The sequence below is a fragment of the Bos taurus genome, chromosome X, assembly GCF_002263795.3.
Source record: "Bos taurus isolate L1 Dominette 01449 registration number 42190680 breed Hereford chromosome X, ARS-UCD2.0, whole genome shotgun sequence".
Lineage (NCBI taxonomy): Eukaryota > Metazoa > Chordata > Mammalia > Artiodactyla > Bovidae > Bos > Bos taurus.
Window position 1 is genome coordinate 76,663,793 of NC_037357.1, and position 21,148 is coordinate 76,684,940.

The 21,148-nt window shown below is 45.2% G+C and overlaps 1 protein-coding gene across 1 annotated transcript in view; it reads right to left on the reverse strand.

Moving 5' to 3' along the window:
- The window catches only part of SLC16A2 (solute carrier family 16 member 2), a 132,313-nt gene extending 114,248 nt beyond the window's left edge, over positions 1–18,065 (reverse strand). The window contains 1 exon segment of the mRNA NM_001206939.1: positions 17,441–18,065. Within this exon segment, the coding sequence (NP_001193868.1) occupies positions 17,441–18,065 (625 nt within the window).
- Between the last annotated feature and the right edge of the window lie 3,083 nt (positions 18,066–21,148).

Consider the following 21,148-nt stretch of genomic DNA (forward strand, 5'->3'; position numbering starts at 1 on the left):
TGTTGCAAGGATAAACATCAATTAAGATGTAAATTACAATGTACCACATGGAGAAGGGATTATTATCACTCAGTTGTCTCCCCCTCTCCTGGGGCTCACAGCATCTGGACCTATTTGGGACTCAGGGTGCGGGGCTGAGAGCTTCTGCTATTTCTACTCTCAGACCATTTATCCTTCTTCTTGGACCTTTTAAAAAGTGCTTGGCTGCTGACATGGAAGAGCAGATGGTGTAAGCTGGGTGGGCTCTGCCACAAGCCACTTGCAGGCTCCTCATTTTGTGGCCTAATATCCAAACATCCCCCTTCCCCATACCATTTTCTCTAAATGTCCTCAGTATTTTCCTCTCCCCCTTCCTTTTGACACCACTCCACCTGCTGGGTCAGGGACTTCCAGAGGGCAAAGTAACAAATTTGAGTAACAATCTATCTGTCCAATTTGTAAGTCTCAGTTGACCACTACCCAATTCATAGGCTCCTCTCCACTTAGCTAAATCTCTTTTCAAGTTACAACTGTACTAGCAAAGCTCTTTTGATTCCTTTGGCCCTTACACTTACCTCTCCTTTTCCACAAAAGTGAAAGAAAGTGAAATCGCTCAGTCGTGTCTGACTCTTTGCGACCCCATAGACTGTAGCCTACCAGGCTCCTCTGTCCATGGGATTTTCCAGGCAATAGTACTGGAGGGGATTGCCATTTCCTTCTCCAGGGGATCTTTCCAACCCAGGGCTAGAACCCGGGTCTCCGCATTGTAGACAGACACTTTACCATCTGAGCCACCAGGGAAGTCCTCCTTTTCCACATCACCACACCAAAATTGCATTCAATTTCACATATACATATTTTTTCTAGCTAGCAGTGACCTGTGGTTGTTTAGTATGTCATGTCTTCTCAAAGAAATTATAAACTTCTTGAGGGACACTTTTCCTTCTCTGGTTCATCCAAGGTCCAACCTAACACGTAATAAACACCTATTGACTTGAATTGAACCAATATCAACTGAACTGAAGGTGGAGAGTATGGGCAAGGCCTATGAGCAGGGCGTGACTATTCAATATTTATTGAACCCTTAGTATGTGCCAGGCTGTATGCTAGATGTTTTATATGCTTCCTCTCATTTAATCTCCACCCCAATAATGACTGATATTATTATTATCTGTATTTTATACATGTGAGAACTCAAACTTCAAAAAGTTAAAATCTTTGTCAAGGCCAGCCATATAGTGAGTATTTGAATTTAGTGATGTTTGATTCTAAAGCCTATATTCAAAGATTGGTTATAGTTTGAATTTCTATTAGCAGAGTGCTGAATAAATAAATTACAGCATATCCATATAATGGAATACTGACTGTGCAGTTATTTTTTTTAAAAAGTGATGATTTTACAGACTTACTGTGTAATAATATTCAAGATATACAGCAAGGAGAGATAAAGACTTTTTAAGTGAGCAATGCAAAAAATAGAGGAAAACAACAGAATGGGAAAGACTAGAGATTTCTAAAAGAAAATTAGAGACACCATGGGAACATTTCATGCAAAGATAGGCTCAATAAAGGACAGAAACAGTACAGACCTAACAGAAGCAGAAGATATTAAGAAGAGGTGGCAAGAATACACAGAAGAACTGTACAAAAAAAGATCTTCATGACCCAGATAATCACGATGCTGTGATTACTGATCTAGAGCCAGACTTCCTAGAATGTGAAGTCAAGTGGGCCTTAGAAAGCATCACTATGAACAAAGCTAGTGGAGGTGATGGAATTCCAGTTGAGCTCTTTCAAATCTTGAAAAATGATGTTGTGAAAGTGCTGCACTCAATATGACAGCAAATTTGGAAAACAGCAGTGGCCACAAGACTGGAAAGGTCAGTTTTCATTCTAAGTCTGAAGAAGGGCAATGCCAAAGAATGTTCAAACTTCTGCACAATTGCACTTATTTCACATGCTAGCAAGATAATGCTCAAAATCCTTCAAGCTAGGGTTCAACAGTACATGAATGAAGAACTTCCAGATGTATAAGCTGGATTTAGAAAAGACTGAAGAACCAGAAGATCTAATTGCCCACATCCATTGGATCATAGAAAAAGTAAAAGATTTTCAGAAAAAAACATCTACTTCTGCATCACTGACTATGCTAAAGTCATTGGCTGTATAGATCACAACAAATCATGTAAAATTCTTAAAGAAATGGGAATACCAGCCCACCTTACTTGCTTCCGGCAAAACCTGTATGCAGGTCAAGAATCAATAGTTAGAACCAGACATGAAACAACAGACAGGTTCAAAATTGGGAAAGGAGTACATCAAGGTTGTATATTGTCACCCCTGTTTATTTAACTTATTGTGCAGAGTACATCGTGTGAAATGCCGGGCTGGATGAAGCACAAGCTGGAATCAAGATTGCCAGGAGAAATATCAATAACCTCAGATATGCAGATGACACCACCCTTATGGCAGAAAGTGAAGAAGAACTAAAGAGCCTCTAGATGAAGGTGAACGAGGAGAGTGAAAAAACTTGGCTTAAAATTCAACATTCAAAAAACAAAGATCACGCCATCAGTCCCATCACTTCATGGCAAATAGATGGGGAAACAGTGGAAACAGTGACAGACTTTATTTTCTTGGCCTCCAAAATCACTGTGGACGGTGACTGCACCCATGAAATTAAAAGACACTTGCTCCTTGGAAGAAAAGCAATGACAAAGCAGAGTTGGCAAAACCAACACAATATTGTAAAGTAATTAACCTCTAATTAAAATAAATAAATTTAAATTAAAAAAAATAAAATATGTACAAAGAAAAAAAAAAAAAGTAGAGACCTTACTTTGCTGACAAAAGTCCGTCTTGTCATAGCTATGGTTTTTTCAATTAGTCATGTATGGATGTGAGAGCTGGACAATAATAAAGGCTGAGCACCGAAGAATTGATGCTTTTGAACTGTGGTGTTGGAGAAGACTCTTGAGAGTCCCTTGGACAACAGGGAGACCAAACCATTCAGTCCTAAAGGAAATCAACCCTGAATATTCATTGGAAGGACTGATGCTCAAGCTCCAATTCTTTGGCCACCTGATGTTAAGAACCGACTCGCTGGAAAAGAGCCAGATGCTCGGAAAGATTGAAGGCAGGAGGAGAAGGGGACAATGGAGGATGAGATGGTTGGATGGCATCACCAACTCAATGGACATGACTTTGCGCAAACTCCGGCAGATGATGAAGGACAGGGAAGCCTGCCATGCTGCAGTCCATGGGGTCATGAAGAGTCAGACAATGACTGAGCGACTGAACAACAACATAAAAGGCAAAGTGGGGGATAATGTGAATTACAGGTTACCACTGTGTTTTTAATATAGGGTATACACATACATACACAATTGTTTGTACATATACAGAATATCTTTGGAAGAACACCCCAGATAACATTAGTGGCCTCTAGGGAGGGGAACAAGGTAGCTATAAGGTAATGTAGCTTCCCTGATAGCTCAGTTGGTAAAGAATCTTCCTGCAATGTAGGAGACCCCAGTTTGATTCCTGGGTCAGGAAGATCCACTGGATAAGGGATAGGCTACCCACTCCAGTATTCTTAGGTTTCCCTTGTGGCTCAGCTGGTAAAGAATCTGCCTGCAACGTGGGAGACCTGGGTTCAATCCCTGAGTTTGGAAGACCCCCTGGAGAAGGGAAAGGCTACCCACTCCAGTATTCAGGCCTGGAGAATTCCATGGACTGTATAGTCCATGGGGTTGCAGAGAGTTGGACACAACTGAGCGACTTTCACTTTTAAGATAATGTAGCAGGGAGACTTTTCACCATCCCACCTCTTGAATTTTGTCTCATATTAAGTAAATGAAATTACACCTATTACAACACAATACAGTCTCTTTATGCAACATAGTGCCTGTGGATTGACTTTAGAAAAGTTCAGGGAGACATAAAGTAGGCAGTATGCCAGTGATCGAACTGAGGAACTCCCAAGGTGCCAGGAGCATTACTTCTTACACCCATCCCCAACTACTCTTATAAACCAACCTTGACTACAATCATCTACCTGTAATACTGACTGAGGTTACATCTTTCCAGATGTCAGTTCTCCTATAAAATGGGAACCAGATAGATAGGAATGGGTAGTCTCTAAAATGCCTTTCAACTCACATGTTTAAATAACTGAAAATCAAGATGGTAAGTCTTGGTATATTTGAAATCTTGTCTCAAAGAAGGACTTGAGAATTTAGTATTGTTGTTTACAACAACAACAACAAAAGAGAAATATTTTCATCATGAGATGGTATAAATATTTGTCTACTAAATGGTCTTAATGGAAGTTCCTAAGTAGTTACTGAAATGCTGCTCAAAACTGCTATTGCAGGCCTCTTCCAGGCTTCTGGCCTTCTGTGGCCTCTGTTCTCTGGGGCTATCCTGTTTAGAACATAAGGAAATTGGCCCACTCAAAAACTGAATACAAAGGAGCAAGGTCCCTTCTTTGCTTAATGTCCCCTGGCCCAGACCTTCTGACCCTAAATATCCCTTTCCTTCTTTTCACTACCTGCAGGAGAACAGAGGCTCTGTGAGAGACCCTCGGGAGGAAATGACACCCTAACTCCACCCACCATCTGCCCCCAATGGCTAGTAATCCTTATTAAAAAAAAAAAAGAAAAAGAAAAAAGTCAGTCCTTGACTCAAAGGGAGGTTTGTGAGCTCCTGCCAAGAGCTGTAAATATTTCAACATGCCTTGTTTCCTTGAATGTATATGGCCTGGGATCTGGCCCCTCCTCTCCCTGGGCTCCTAGAGAACTAAGGAACAAAGGAAACATGGCCAGTGGCCAATCCTTAGCTATGAGACACCCGGGTAAAATTGCAGAAGAATACAGACAGGAGACGGAGACAAGATGGAGTGGGGAGGGATTGATTCCTCTTCCAGAAATATTTAGAGAAAGGTGTAACAACTCACTTTCTAGGAGCTGGAAAAGGCTACTGGATGATGATGATGATGAATGATAATAATAATACCAACCTCTTCACAACTGACAAATACCACTCACATACAGAATCTCATATGCTCCTTCACAGTCTTATAAAAGTAAATACTATCAATCTCACTATGAAGATGAGAACACCGAAGCCTTGAAAGTTTATGTGGCATTCAGGGTAACCAACTGAAAAGAGACAGTTTCTCTGGCCCTTTTTTGGACCCAATGACCCGTGACTCTAGGTAGAGTAAAATGAGTGGTTAGAAGAGTATACCACATATCACAAGACTGTCAGACTTTTGTTTACTAAGTCCTTTCATGGTCATCTCATATATCCCTTAATCATAAGGATGCCCGGAGGCTAAAGGAATGGAAAACTCTGTAGTAGTCATTCTTGGTACCTGGCCCCTCTCATCTTTAGATGTATTAAATGATATCTGGATTCATACTCCCTAGGTTCAAATATTGGCTCTGCCATTATTTGCTATATGAGCTGAAGCAAGCTACTTAATTTCTATGCATCTGTCTCTATCTGTGAAATGGAGGAAATAATAGTACCTACCTCATAGAGTTGCTCAGAATTGAAATGAGTTGTACATGTAAAGTGCTTAATATAATGTCTAGCACAGAATTGGGCTTCCCCTGTGGCTCAGCTGGCAAAGAATCCGCCTGCATTGTGGGAGACCTGGGTTCGGTCCCTGGGCTGGGGAGAAGGGAAGGGCTACCCACTCCAATATTCTGGCTGGAGAATTCCTTGGACTGCATAGTCCATGGGGTCTCAAAGAAGCACAGAATTAATTGATAAATGCTAAATAAAAGTTATCAATTACTATTATTATTATCAGGGTGCTTGATGGGACAAGCTAAATGTCAAAGAAATTTCACACTGTGAAAGAGCAGATACCACTAGGCTGTGTGCTTTGTTACTTTTTCCCCTGTAAGAAAGGTTTATAGGGAGTCATCTCCATACTTATACCCAGTCCTCTTGGAATCAGTGGCAACCACACATGAAGGGCATGAGTGGTGAACAGAAGAAGAGTTCTTTTCCTTGTAAGAAGCTCAGTAACCTAAACAAATGACTAAAATTGTGACCTGAATCTCATAGGCATCATATTCTAAGCAACTGTGCTAATTGGCCCAGACAGATATCACACACCCAGCTATACACACGTACCCACAGGTCTGGACACATGGGCATATGCACATACCCTTCTAGCCTGGGTAAGAAGGTGGTAAGAGCCACAGGATAAGTTAGACAAGAGATTCTGTGGGGACTGCTGGTTTAGTGACATTTCCTTTTTTCCCTTCAGTTGCAGGGAAGCAACTAACCTGGGAGTTTCATTTCCTCCCTCTCCATCTCACTAAAAGCACTTTAAAGTCTAGTGTGTTTGTCTCATCCCTCCTCCAACTCCTCTACAATCAATTCTGTAGTATCTTTTTTTTTTTTTTTTTTTTTTTTTGGCAAGAAGAGAGATTAATAGGGGATCAAAATAGAGTGGAGATTTCTATTTTATTCAGAACCCCTCAGGCTACTAAAAACCAATCTGAAGTCTCTAGAAGTTCAGTAGGCTCAGTAATTGAGGGACAATGATAGTGCAGATTTGAAGAGAAAGGGTGCAACTGATCAGGACATTTGTTGAATACTATTGAGTAAGACCTGCTACAATACTATCTCTTTGACTGGGGTCCCAGGGCTGTGAATCTTACTGCAAAAATCCAGAGGCGATAGCTTCTACACTCTTGAGTGTTCCATAGGAAGTCGCTCTTCCCTCAGAAAGTGGAGAGTAAGAGAGAGGGGAAAGGGGGAAAGAGACACTTCCACAGGGTGTGTGGGAATGGGCCTGAGATCCAGTCTGGAGTAAGGACTATACAACATCTGAAACCCTAGTTGTTCCTCTAACTGAGTGAGGGAAAGAAAGAAGAAAGAACAATACTAGGAGCAAAAGGATGGCATATCAAACATAGGTATTACAAATGCCCTATGAAAATAGGAGGAGCCAAGAAAATATATGGTTGGGATAGCCATTTTTATCCCTTCTTCTACCAACCCCAGAAAAAGCAAACAAGAAAACAGAGAAGGGCAAGACTACTAGGGTGAAAAAGCATGTACTTCCTCAAGCCACCCAAGCAGGCCACATTCTCCACCCACAGATAAGTGTCAAGTGATTTCATATTAGTAATCGCAATACCTCGACTTCAAGGCAAATGATTAAACATCCCTAGGCTTAGCCCTCTCTCACCCTTAAAATGGGAGAGGGCTGGAGTATCCTAAACCCTCTTCCCAATAACTTTTGAATGGGATGCAGGATAAGGGGAGGATGGAAGCAGAAAGAAACTTATATAAATGTTTCCAAGCACTACTATAGGGGAGTTGCAAAGAATCCATGCCAAGAGGTACAATCTAGGCTGACCATATTCTCTCCATCACTCCTCCTTAACAGTCTGGGCCCTTTGTACTAGTCTCACACAAACCCTACAGAAGCTTCTGTTACATTAAAACCTAATTCCATAAGCAGACAAGAAAAGACTTTTTCAGGCAGAATACTCATAATCCATGGCTTGAGGTGTAGAGTACGTGTATGTGTATGTGTGTGTATGCATGAACATTTTATGAAAAAAGTGTTTTCTCTAAGGTTTACTCATTCAGTCCCAGGTGAGACAGTTCCTTTCAAAATAGGAAATCCCACTCCATCTTTCACACAATATGAAAAGAGTAAATGATTCTTTTTTTTTTTTCCAAAATGCAAAACAGGACTTCCCTGGTGGTCTGGTGGTTAAGAAGCTGGAGGCCAATGCAGGGGACACAGGTTTGATCCCTGGTCTGGGAAGGTCCCACATGCCCCGAGGCCACTAAGCCTGAGCTGCAACTGCTGAGCCCATGGGCCTAGAGTCTGTCTTTCACAACAAAAGAAGCCACCACAATGAGAAGCCCACGCAGCGCAACTAGAGAAAGCCCTGGCATAGCAACAGAGACCCAGCACAGTCAAAAACAAGATCTTAAAAAATGCAACAAAACAAAAAGATGCTGATGGGAAAAGTGGCACACTCTCCCGGGAAACTGGTCTGCTCAAAATGTACAGATGACATCCTTTATATGTTTCTGCAAATGCTGACAGTCCATCTGCTTATTTACTCTTCATGGCACTGGAGGAAATATTTCCAAAGCAAGTATAAATTCAGAAAAAAGAAAAGAGAGAGCTCTGTGCCTGCTACTTCAGTAGTCACTCTCAGTAAACCCTGAGTGAAACTGAAGTTGCTCAGAAATTGGGAATAATGAATATGGCCTTCTCTAGGATGACAAGCAGCAGCTCTCGCACACCCAGTACCAGGCAGCAGCCCTTAGCTAGCTATAAGGATGCCCTGTCTGAAGTCCCCTAAAGGAAACCACTTTATTGAATTTATAAATCTTGGTTTTCTCTTCTATCCTGAAGTAACAGCAAACCAAGGTCACACTAACCATGCATTTCTGAGAAATGAGAATGAGCTGCAGAAAATTAAGTTTCAGGAGAGGGGTCCAAACTGAGGCTTAAGGGAATGCTTTCAGTTTAATGCTTTATAGGAATAGGCTCAAATGCTGGGAAACAGCAGCATACAGAACCACTCTGCTGGCCTGCAGCAGGCCAAGTTGAGAGAATTCTTTTGGAGGTCCAATTCTTTGCTAAGCAAGACATTCTGGGGGAAGTAGTTGTGAATCTGAAGTTACCATTACATACTGTGTTTTTTTAAGTGGGTCTTTTCAACCAATATTGGTACATATGAGTAGCATATGTACATACAACATGGAGAAATGCTGTCTGTATAGCTTTTCTTTGCTTTCCCAATCTCCTCCCAACACATTCAAATCCCCATTCAGGAAGATTAGCATATTTCCATTTGTTTGAATGAGTCAAAATTTATGCCAAGTGAATAGTAAAGAATAAAATATCATATAATTTTAGAAGGATAGAACAGAAGAACTAAGAAGTTCATCTAGTATTCATCTAGTCAAACCCTTTTACTTTACAACTAGATAAACTGAAGTACAGAGAGGTAAAGTGACTGCTCAAAGTCACAGAGCAAGTCAGGGGCACAAGTTATCTAACTCCTAGTCACTGCCCAGCTAGTATTACTGAGATCACCAATCCATTAGGATCCAGATTTAGACTTAGAATGAGCACTTGAGGTCACAAGCCAGGGATCTAACTTCAATTAGCCACTCCAGCTCAAACAAGCACCCCCCGGTTGGCTTCCAAATACCCCCAACCTCTCTTCCTCATCCCCTCCAGTATGAGTCAGGGTCTCAGTTTGGGACCCAGTTTGATTGGAGAGGAGTCAGAGGATTGGCTTGAAAGATGTCTGGCCCTGTGTCCCAAAGCTCCATAGCAGGCTCTGAGCCAACCTTCTATGGCTGACCAAGGTTGGTTCTCTGAGCCAACCTCTGTCTTCTATGGACAGTTGGCAAAGGCCTTCAGCCAAAGGCAGGACATTGGCATATTTTCTCGAAAGATACCTGGCTTCCAAAGTCAGCAATTTAGTGGTCATCCCAGTGAGACACTGAACTAAGCAATGAAAGCTTCTAAAACAAGGAAGAGAAAGATAGCCTAAATTGCCCCTGGTCTCACCTATCTTTGGGACTCTTTGCTCAAAGACAGAATGTATCATTTATCCCATGGCTAGAAATTCTGTCTCCATCAGAGTGACCCATGAGCATGAACTATCTTGTACCCAATAATGAACCTTCCTGACCATTATTACCCCTTTCTCTGGGTGGTGAGAGACATCCCCCCACCCCTACCTGGGAGACTACAAGGGTCATGCTTATAAACTGTCAAGGAAAAGATGCCTCCCATCATGTTTTATGACTAGTGCTAGACTGGAAGTCAAGGTGGAAAGTACAGGGTGCTGAGCTTACTCTAGGGCATGTCCAAAAAGACCTAAGCTTGGAGCCAGTGTTAACAACTCTGACTTGTTCTGCCTTGTCTTCTGGACCCCCAACCCTAACCTGCCTCTGATCAAACTCATTTAGGGTTCCAATAATGATCTGAGGCCTGCAACCAATGCTACCTTGCTCTTTCTTTCCCCCCAAAGTCTCCATTCTCATATCAGGTGGGCATTATAGACTTCCATCAAATTGTTGGGTTGCCCCTGTCTTGTATGCTGCTTGGTCTGGGTTAGGGGAACTCACAAATTTCCCACAAGCTCTACAAAAAGTATAGGCTCATTTCTCTCTTGATCTTTTCCTTTTTCCCCTAAACCAGACCTTGGTCACTTGCCTTTATGTCAAGGACTTTTTGCCTGCTGGTCCTCCCAGGCTTAGGACCCAGGGAAAGCTGGTTTCCTTTTCAAAATAGGTGAAGAGAAAGGACAAGATACACTGCCACCACAGAACTGTAGGCACCACAGAGTTCACAAAGACTGGACATTGCATGCTCTAGAATGCCCTGAATTCCACTTTCCTTACACTTTCTATGACTTTTTCCCATGCCCAGAGACCACTATGATGTGCAGTTAGCCCCTAAACATCAAAACAACCTTTTTTGGAGGGCACCTTCATAATAGTCCCAATGATCTGCAGAACCTTAGGCCCATTAAACCAATCAGCACAGCTTTAGGGCTGTGAAGATATTCAGTTCAGTTCAGCTCAGTCACACAGTCATGTCTGACTCTTTACGACCCAATGGACTACAGTATACCAGGCCTCTCTGTACATTACCAACTCCCTAAGTTTACTCAAATTCATGTCCATTGAGTTGGTGATGCCATCCAACCATCTCATCTGCTGCCGTCCCCTTCTCCTCCTACCTTCAATCTTTCCAAGCATCAGGGTATTTACAAATGAGTCAGCTCTTCACATCAGGTGGCCAAAGTATTGGAGTTTCAGCTTCAACATAGGTCCTTCCAATGATTATTCAAGACTGATTTCCTTTAGGATGGACTGGTTGTATCTCCTTGCAGTCCAAGGGACTCTCAAGAGTCTTCTCCAACACCACAGTTCAAAAGCATCAATTCTTCGGTGCTCAGTTTTCTTTATAGTCCAACACTCATATCCATACATGACTGCTGGAAAAACCATAGCCTTGACTAGACAGACCTTTGTTGGCAAAGGAATATCTCTGCTTTTTAATATGCTGTCTAGTTTGGTCATAACTTTCCTTCCAAGGAGTAAGCGTCTTTTAATTTCATGTCTGCAGTCACAATCTGCAGTGATTTTGGAGCCAAAATATATAAGGTCTGCCACTATTCCCCATCTATTTGCCATGAAGTGATGGGACTAGATGCCATGATCTTAGTTTTCTGAATGTTGAGCTTTAAGCCAACTTTTTAACTCTCCTCTTCACTCTCACTCTACTCTGGTTCCAAATAGGAAAGGGAGTACATCAAGGCTGTATATTGTCACCCTGCTTATTTAACTTATATTCAGAGTACATCATGAGAAATGCTGGGCTGGAGGAAGCACAAGCTGGAATCAAGATTGCTGGGAGAAATATCAATAACCTTAGATATGCAGATGATACCACCCTTATGGCAGAAAGTGAAGAACGAAAGAGCCTCTTGATGAAAATGAAAGAGGAGAGTGAAAAAGTTGGCTTGAAACTCAATGTTCAGAAAACTAAGATCATGGCATCCAGTCCCATCACTTCATGGCAAATAGATGGGAAAACAGTGGAAACAGTGACAGACTTTATTATTCTGGGCTCCAAAATCACTGCAGATGGTGATTGCAGCCCTAAAATTAAAAGACGCTCACTCATTGGAAGGAAAGTTATGACCAACCTAGACAGCATATTAGAAGCAGAGACATTACTTTGCCAACAAAGGTCTGTCTAGTCAAGGCTATGGTTTTTCCTGTGGTCATGTATGGATGTGAGAGTTGGACTATAAAGAAAGCTGAGCACTGAAGAATTGATGCATTTGAACTGTGGTGTTGGAGAAGACTCTTGAGAGTCCCTTGGACTGCAAGGAAATCCAACCAGTCCATCCTCAAAGAGATCAGTCCTGGGTGTTCATTGGGAGGACTGATGGTGAAGCTGAAACTCCAATACTTTAGTCACCTGATGTGAAGAGCTGACTCATTTGAAAAGACCCTGATGCTGGGAAATATTGAGGGCAGGAGGAGAAGGGGACAACAGAGGATGAGATGGTTGGATGGCATCACTAACTCAATGGACATGGGTTTGGGTGGACTCCGGGTGTTGATGATGGACAGGGAGACCTGGCATGCTGTGGCTCATGGGGTCACAAAGAGTCGGACACGACTGAGTGACTGAACTGAACTGAACTGAACTGGACTCTGCATATAAGTTAAATAAACAGGGTGACAATATATAGCCTTGACGTACTCCTTTTCCTATTTGGAACCAGTCTGTTGTTCCACGTCCAGTTCTAACTGTTACTTCCTGGCCCTGCTTACAGATTTCTCAAGAGGCAGGTCAGGTAGTCTGGTATTCCCATCTCTTTCAGAATTTTCCAGTTTATTGTGATCCACACAGCCAAAGGCTTTGGCATAGTCAATAAAGCAGAAATAGATGTGTTTCTGGAACTCTCTTGCTTTTTCAATGATCCAATAGATGTTGGCAATTTGATCTCAGGTTCCTCTGCCTTTTGTAAAACCAGCTTGAACATCAGGAAGTTCACAGTTCATGTATTGCTGAAGCCTGGCTTGGAGAATTTTGAGCACTACTTTACTAGCGTGTGAGATGAGTGCAATTGTGCGGTAGTTTGAGCATTCTTTGGCATTGCCTTTCTTTGGGATTGGAATGAAAACGGACCTTTTCCAGTCCTGTGGCCACTGCTGAGTTTTCCAAATTTACTGGCATATTGAGTGCAGCACTTTCACAGCATCATCTTTCAGGATTTGAAATAGTTCAACTGGAATTCCATCACTCCACTAGCTTTGTTCGTAGTGATGTTTTCTAAGGCCCACTTGACTCCACATTCCAAGATGTCTGGCTCTAGGTGAGTGATGAAACCACTGTGATTATCTGGGTCATGAAGATCTTTTCTGTACAGTTTTCTGTGTATTCTTGCCACCTCTTCTTAATATCTTCTGCTTCTGTTAGGTTCATACCATTTTTGTCCTTTATTGAGCCCATCTTTGCATGAAATGTTCCCTTGGTATCTCTAATTTTCTTGAAGAGATCTCTAGTCTTTCCTATTATACTGCTTTCCTCTATTTCTTTGCATTGATTGCTGAGGAAGGCTTTCTTATCTCTCCTTGTTATTCTTTGGAACTCTGCATTCAAATGGGTATATCTTTCCTTTTCTCCTTTGCTTTTCACTTCTCTTCTTTTCTCAGCTATTTGTAAGGCCTCCTTATACAGTCATTTTGCTTTTTTCCATTTCTTCTTCTTGGGGATGGTCTTGATTCCTGTCTCCTGTACAATGTCATGAACCTCTGTCCATAGTTCATCAGGCATTCTGTCTATCAGATCTAGTCCCTTAAATCTATTTTTCACTTCCACTGTATAATCGTAATGGATTTTATTTAGGTCATACATGAATGGTCTAGTGGTTTTCTTTACTTTCTTCAGTGTAAGTCTGAATTTGGCAATAAGGAGTTCATGATCTGAGCCAGTCAGCTCCTGGTCTTGTTTTTGCTGACTTTATAGAGCTTCTCCATCTTTGACTGCAAAGAACATAATCAATCTGATTTCGTGTAGGCCATCTGGTGATGTCTATGTATTGAGTCTTCTCTTGTGTTGCTGGAAGAGGGTTTTTGCTATGACCAGTGTGTTCTTTTGGCAAAACTCTATTAGCCTTTGCCCTGCTTCATTCTGTACTCCAAGGCCAAATTTGCCTGTTCCTCCAGGTGTTTCTTGACTTCCTACTTTTGCATTCCAGTCCCCTATAATGAAAAGGACATCTTTTTTGAGTGTTAGTTCTAAAAGGTCTTGGAGGTCTTCCTAGAACCGTTCAACTTTAGCTTCTTCAGCATTACTGGTTGGGCATAGACTTGGATTACCATGATATTGAATGGTTTGCCTTGGAAATGATCAGAGATCATTCTGTCATTTTTGAGATTGCACCTAAGTACTGCATTTCAGATTCTTTTCTTGACTATAATGGCTACTCCATTTCTTCTAAGGGATTCTTGCCCACAGTAGTAGATATAATGGTCATCTGAGTTAAATTCACCCATTCCAGTCCATTTTAGTTTGCTGATTCCTAAAATGTTGATGTTCACTCTTGCCATCTCCAGTTTGACCACTTCCAATTTACCTTGATTCATGGACCTAACATTCCAGGTTCCTATGCAATATTGCTCTTTACTGCATTGGACCTTGCTTCCATCACCAGTCACATCCACAACAGGGTGTTGTTTTTGCTTTGGCTCCATTTCTTAATTCTTTCTGGAGTTATTCCTCCACTGACCTCCAGTAGCATATTGGGCACCTAACAATATGGGGTTAGGTGGAGTTCAATATGGGGAGTTCATCTTTCAGTGTCCTATCTTTTTGCCTTTTCATACTATTCATGGGGTTCTCAAGGCAAGAATACTGAAGTGGTTTGCCATTCCCTTCTCCAGTGGACCACATTTTGTCAGAACTCTCCACCATGATCCATCTGTCTTGGGTGGCCCTACATGGCATGGCTCATAGTTTCATTGAGTTAGACAAGGCTGTGGTCCATATGATTAGATTGGTTAGTTTTCTGTGATTGTGGTTTTCAGTCTGTCTGCCCTCTGATGGAGAAAGATAAGAGGTTTATGGAAGCTTCCTGATGGTAGAGACTGACTGAGGGGGAAACTGGGTCTTGTTCTGATGGGCGGGGCCATAGGCCTAGCCAAAGAGAATTTGGGCTGTGGGGGTGCTTCCAAATATTTAATTCATAGATTTCTAGAGATGGAATGCATGTCAGACATTAATAGAAATAGACAATGCACTAACCTGCTTGATTGTATGGGTGTACATTCCATGTTCCCCAGAATGGCTATTAGGCAAACACTGACTAACAAAGATCTCAGCAAGCTTCTACTGGCTTCTTCTATCCCTTTGAGACACCAGTAACGTGGCACAGGTAGCTGAGAAATTCTGAGTAAACTGCAGAAAGTGTAGGGAGGCAGAGACATATTTGGAATCTCAGGACCTAAATGGCTGCTTGGGAAAGTTGAGGGGCTCAAGAAGGGTAGTGGTGAGGATAAGATTTTCTAGGAACTAAGGAAAGTAGTGGGGGGCTCCTGACATTTTAAAAATAAAAACTGAGGTGCTCCCCAGAGCCTCCAGTATCAAAAATAATTTTCATGAATTCAAGACACACACAGCAAGGACCCAAGCCAAAGTAGTTTGAGACCCTAGGGATATACCAAATTCCTTTCCATCCTTTCCTGACCCATACTCACCATAATTTAAACAAGTAACCCCAGCCCCTCAATGGACCTAGTCTGTGTCAGAGTACACACCAGCCACACCTCTGTACAGCTCACTGCCACCCCCACTTCCCAGTTTCACTGTGAGGTCTTGACCGGAAAGTCACAGCCAGCCCTCCCCCTGAGTCCCCTATGATCACCTACTTTGAAGTTTGTTCCCCAGCAGTGAACCTCTTCCTGGTAAAATAGTGGTTTTTCCAAGTTTTATTTCACATTCCCAAGGCCCCTGCTCTAGGCCTGCTCACTCACATGAATGCCAGGGTCTAACTTCAGCCCATTCCCCACGACCTCGCGTGAAGTTTTCCACAGACTTTACCACTGACCTAAAAGGCCAACAGCCCGTCTTTAAACACAGGGCAGTGTTCAGCAGGTGCCCTAAAAGGTAATCTAGGCAAAAGCCAGAGACCCTACCTTGGCTGCCTTCCCAAGAGCCCCTGAACTGCATCAAAGCAAGGAAAATGTAGTCCCAGGGGTGAGTGTGGTAGTGACCTTCTGCCCAGATGTTCCACACAGTCAGGAACCCCCTCCACTCAGGCATCAATGCAGCCTGGGAAGTCCTGTGAGTGCTTTGTACAGCCATTCACACGCACTCAAACTTTCAAGTGGGGCCTGCACATTAGGATGCCAATGGATCACAAGTCCAGGGGCACCAAGAGTCCCAAAACCTCTTTAAAGGCAGCCCAGCAAAGCTGCAAAGTAAAAAACAAAAGAGTCCTTGATTGAGAGCAGTAGGAGAGGCTCTCCAAGGGCTCAGAGAATCCACAGGTGGATGCCCACAGAATTCAAGGTTTCTATTTACTAAATAATCCCCAGTGCTCCTCAGAGAGCAGCAGAAGTGTGTGTGTTTGGGGGTGGGGAGAGGAGGGAACCCTTCAGTCCCAAGGCAACACATTCTGAGCTGCGTTTTTAAAAGCCACGTATTCTAAGCTTTGAACTTGCGACAGGTCTAGAGTGGAGCTGTCCTGAGGAGCCACAAGAGGGAGTGAGCCTTGAGGAAGGCATCCCAAGCCCTTCAGCTCGCTCCTGAGACTCCTCATCAAAACGGCTTACGGGCTTCACCGGCGGCTTGCTGAGAAAGCCGGATGGCTACTTCAACTTCTCTGAGTCCACGGGCAGGCTCAGTGGGAGGAGCACACAATCCTGTGGTCCTGCAGCCTGCTTTGAACAGCGAGAGCTATGCCCCCAGCCCTGTTTGTCTTAGAGAAGAAGACCAAGTCAGCACCACCCGAAGGCAGGAGGGGTGGAGGCTGGCTTTCTGGCTAAAGACTAACGAGGCACCCCGCGGATAGCGAAGAGGCGCGAGGCGCCAGGGAGGGCAAGGCTGAGGTTGGAGGCGGTGCAAAGTGAGTCTCAGGGCCCAGTCTGCCAGCCGCCTCACGCCTCTCTGGAGACTGCCTCCCTGCCTGGTTTGGGGTTCAGCTCAGAGGGCACAGAGATCCGCTCGCTCCCTCAGTGTGGCAGAGGACAGCCCGCCCTGTTAGGCAGTAATCACTGCGGGCAAATAGACGCGCGCACACCCCGCCACTCGCACTTCTTCCTTCCCTTCCTCTCTCTCCAACAGATACACACGCCTGCCATGTGTTTGACTCTTCGCTCAGTCATCAGGATTCCTAAAGTGCTTTTGACAGAAAACACCTCCACTTCCTGTACAGAAACAGAGGCTGCTGCGGACATCTGAGGTACGGTATTTCTCTCAAAGTCCTCCCAACCTTCCAACTCTCTCCTCTCTCCATGGCCTCACACTTCGCCTCCCCCCTCCCCCCGAAAACAAAACAAAACAACAACAATAACAAAAACCTTTCTGCAAATATTTCCCCCCTGTACAGACGCTCAGAGTACCTTAAACAAACCCGAAGGGTGCGTCTGGATATGTACCAGAACAAAAAAGTTCATTCTTTGTGTATGATCAACGAAGGTCCCAGGTCCCACCCCCCGGGATTTCTTGCAGCTAGTCTCCACAGCCGAGGCTGCCCAGAGCCAGGCAACCCGCGCCCTAGCAGCGCCAAGGGCTAGGGGTAACTGTGATAAGTCCAAGCGGCGCACTATAGAGGGGCGCTTCGGGCCAGGAGATACGAGATCTGCAGCAGCCGAACGAACACCCTTGCCTAGAACGCCAGGTGGGGCGCGCGGGGCCGCTCACCTGCTTGGAACTCCACTTGGCGATTTTTCTCTCTTTCCTCCTGCAGCAGCATGGAGTAAAGAATCCCGAAGGAGTTCTGGATGCCGAAGATGGAGCCGTTGCACCAGGTGGCAGCGAAGACCACCATCCAGCCGAAGCCACCTTCGGGGGGCTGGAAGCCACGCGCGGTGCCGCGGGTCTCCACCGTGGGTGTAGGGTCGGGTTCGTGCATCGGCTCAGGCTCAAACTCCAGCTCCGGCAGCGGTGCAGGGTCCGGTAGGGGCTGGGGCTCCGGCTGAGGTTCTGGCTGGGGCTCGGGTGGGGGCACTGGCACTGGCTCCGGCTCCGGCTCGGGGCTACCCACCGGCTTCTGCTGTTCCTGGTCTGCCTCCCGCCAGGGCCCTTTAGCTTCCTCGCTCGCCGGGCTTTGCAGCGCCATCGCGGCTGGGGGACTGTGGCTGCTCGGGCCGGAGGAGCCGCTCTGTGGCTGGTACTTGTTTCTGCTGCTGCTGCTCCAAGCGCTGCTGCTGCTGCCTCCTCCTCCTCCCGGCTCCGCGCCCCAGCTGGCCAGCCTGTCCCGAGACAGACGGTCCCTCGAGCCCTCTACTCCTCCTCCCCCGTCCAATCCCCCTCCTCCTCTCCCCATGTCATCTCTCTCCTCCCCCTCCTCCTCCTCCTCTCCCTCCCCCTCAACCTCTTCCTCCGTCAACAGGCAGCCCTACAGCCTCGCTCTTCTCTCCAGCCCTTCCTCCTCCTCCTCACACTTGCCTACCTCCTCCTCAATTCGCCACTGCCTTCCTCAACTCCCTTTCCGAACTACTGAATCCCGTTCTCCTAGTCCAGAAGCCCAGTAGAGGGATAGTTAAAATGGAAAAACGAGAGCATAAACTATACTGTTCTCCTTCCCTCTCCTCCCTGCAGGCTCCAAACGAGCATTGATCAACCCAGAATCCCCAGGGAAGACCCCGCCTATCCTTTACTCCCACTCTCTCTCCTTCCTCACAAGTAGCCTGGAACTAGGGTCTCCCCAGGGACCCCAGGACGAGAGATGGCCCCTAAGAACCCCATCTCGCCCTCAGTAGTCCCTATGTACCCCCCCCTTGGGCTTAAGGGGGACTTGGAGGACACAGCCCAGGCTCAGACAGACGGTGGGCACAGTTTTCTCGAGCTCAGGAGCTCAGCCCCCACCCACAGTCCTGCGCAACAGCCCCCCCACCCCAGTCTCTCCCCCTCCGCCCCCGCCCTTCCCGGCAAATCCCTGGCGGGGCACGGATGGGAGGAGGCGGCCCGGCAGCGAGGCCCGCCCCTCCGGGCAGTCAATCAGGGCTTTGTTTGCGCCAACCTGGAGCCCAGAGGAGCCGTAGAGGGCCGGGTCTGGGCCGGGGGCCGGGCCAGGTAGGGAGGGAGGTTCAGTGGCACCGGAGGGGGCCGGGCCCAGGCGGGGCACGAGACCGAGCTCAGCGCTGGCTTCTCTCGGCTCTCTGTCCCGCATTGGAGAAGTAGGAGTTGGGGCCAGGTCGAGCCGCCAGTTTGGGCAAGGGCCGCTCTGCCCTCAACATCCCAGCTGGGCTGGTCCCTCGGGTCTCCGCCGCGGCTTTTCGGGCTCTCGAGAACTCTGCCGAGCCGCTAGCTGAGGGATGTCTTCCCAGCACCCACCGCGCCCTTCCGCCCACCTCTGGCATAGAGACACCAGAGTCCCGCTAAAAGTCCGAGACTAAGGCCCTAGCCCTGAGAGGGAAAGGGAGAGTTTGCTCCCTAGAGAATGAGAGGGTCCCGGTATGCGGGAGGGGTGATCTGCCCCGCGGGCGGCTGGGCTCCCTGCCGGAGTGCACGGCTGTTTCCAGCCTCGGCCCTCGGGGCCGGCCCCAGAGATCCCGGGAAACTCTGCTTCCCCTAAGGGCCCGCGCGTCTAATGCACTAATCAAGAATTCGTGGTGTGGTTACCAAGCTACTTCGCTCCCCACCAGCGGGCGGGCAAGCGCTAAGCCCTTTATACCCAGCATCTCATTAACCTTCTTGTTGGGTGAAAAGACTGCATGGCAGGTGAAAACGCAGCTCAGGGTTGCACCAGATGCCCAGGAACATAGGCAATAAGCAGCTGAAGGCGGGGTGAGCTGAGCGGGAGGATAGAGGTGTCCCAGGTAGCTTGCCATGCCATGAGAGGAAAAAGCCAAATTCACAAATCATGGGGCCTCCACCAGTCAGCAAAGCAGTCATTGCTAGAGGAATAGAGCACGTTCCTTACTGCCTGGAGGTGAGTGTTTTTATCGCCTGCTTTTTCCAGGCCAGAAGATTGAGGATTAAGGAGATATTTATTAGTCTAAGGTCATGGGACAAGTCAAATACAAGCTGAAATTCAAGGCAAAGTCTCGAGCTCCCTGAGCTTCACAACAGGCCACTGGGGAGGTACTCCCCGGGAGAGGGACAGAGGAAGGAAAGGCAGGATGTGGTTGAGTTATCACAGTAGGCTTCCGGAGGAGGTAGTGGCATAGATGGCCCTTGAATCTTGAGAAGGATTTTAACAGGCTGGGGATGGAGGTTGGGTGTCCCTACCTAAAAGGGACAAAGTAAAGAGGCATGAAGAATTCTACTCATAGAAAGAGGTAAATGAAAGCTAATCAGGCCAAAAAGTTAATATGTATACTGCCTCTCCCAGGAAACGTTTGCATTTTAATAAAAATCCTCAATGCTTCAGTCATGAGGAGTGACGAATCATGGACATTATGGGTACTGGTGCTTAAGATTTGATTTTTTAGTCAGCAGTCTTACAGGACCAACTATTGCCCTAGTGGAACACTAGCCTTGGCTTCCATTTGCAGGGAACTTGATTAAAATGCTGAAAAGGGTTATTTCCAAACACAGAACCAGGAATAGACCTTGGAGTCTTGTAGCCCATGTCAGACTCCTGTCTAAATTCTGTTCTCATTTGAATGGTTTTTTTTTTTTTTTTTTTTAGATCACTGGAATGGGGGTTGTGATGACACTAAGAAGCTCTTGTGAACCTAGAACTATGCTAGCCCTTTACAAAAATGATCTCATATGATCTTCATAACAATGCTATCAGATTGAAATGATTTGTCCCTGTCTCACAAGTGAGGAAACATCTTAAGTCTAGTTTTTAAGTCTACAAAGCTATCAAGAGGTTAGAACAGGAATCTTAACTCATTTGTATGAGCTTCACATTATGTGCTCCATCCAAAAGACAAGATGATGTAGCCACCATCTTACCATTCTCAAAACACATGCAGTGCCTACCATTTATTCCCTCTTTAGAAGGTATTTTATAATAGTAGAGCACTGGAATCTGGAGACCTGGATTCTAATCATGATTCTATCATTGTAAACTTGTGTAATCCTAAGCAAGTTGTTTTCCCTTTCTGAGCTTCAGTTTGTTTATCTGCAAAATGGAGTTAATACCCACATCACAAAGTTGTTAAATAGCATACTGAGAAGTATTAGATTTTATTTTGGATATACAAGAGAGCCAGTGAAGATTATTGAGTAGGCAACTAATATCAGATCTGCATTTTAGGGAAAAATCCATGGTGACAGTGTAAAAATTTACTGTGACTTGGAAAGATAAGAGGTAAGGAAACCAAGCAATGAACCAGGTAATAAAAAGTTTATGATCTCAAATAGGGCACTGACTAGGAATGAGGACAAAGGGATGGCTCTGTGAACTATTGTTATGGTAAAGTTGACAGAATAGATTTGGATAGTAAGAGAAAA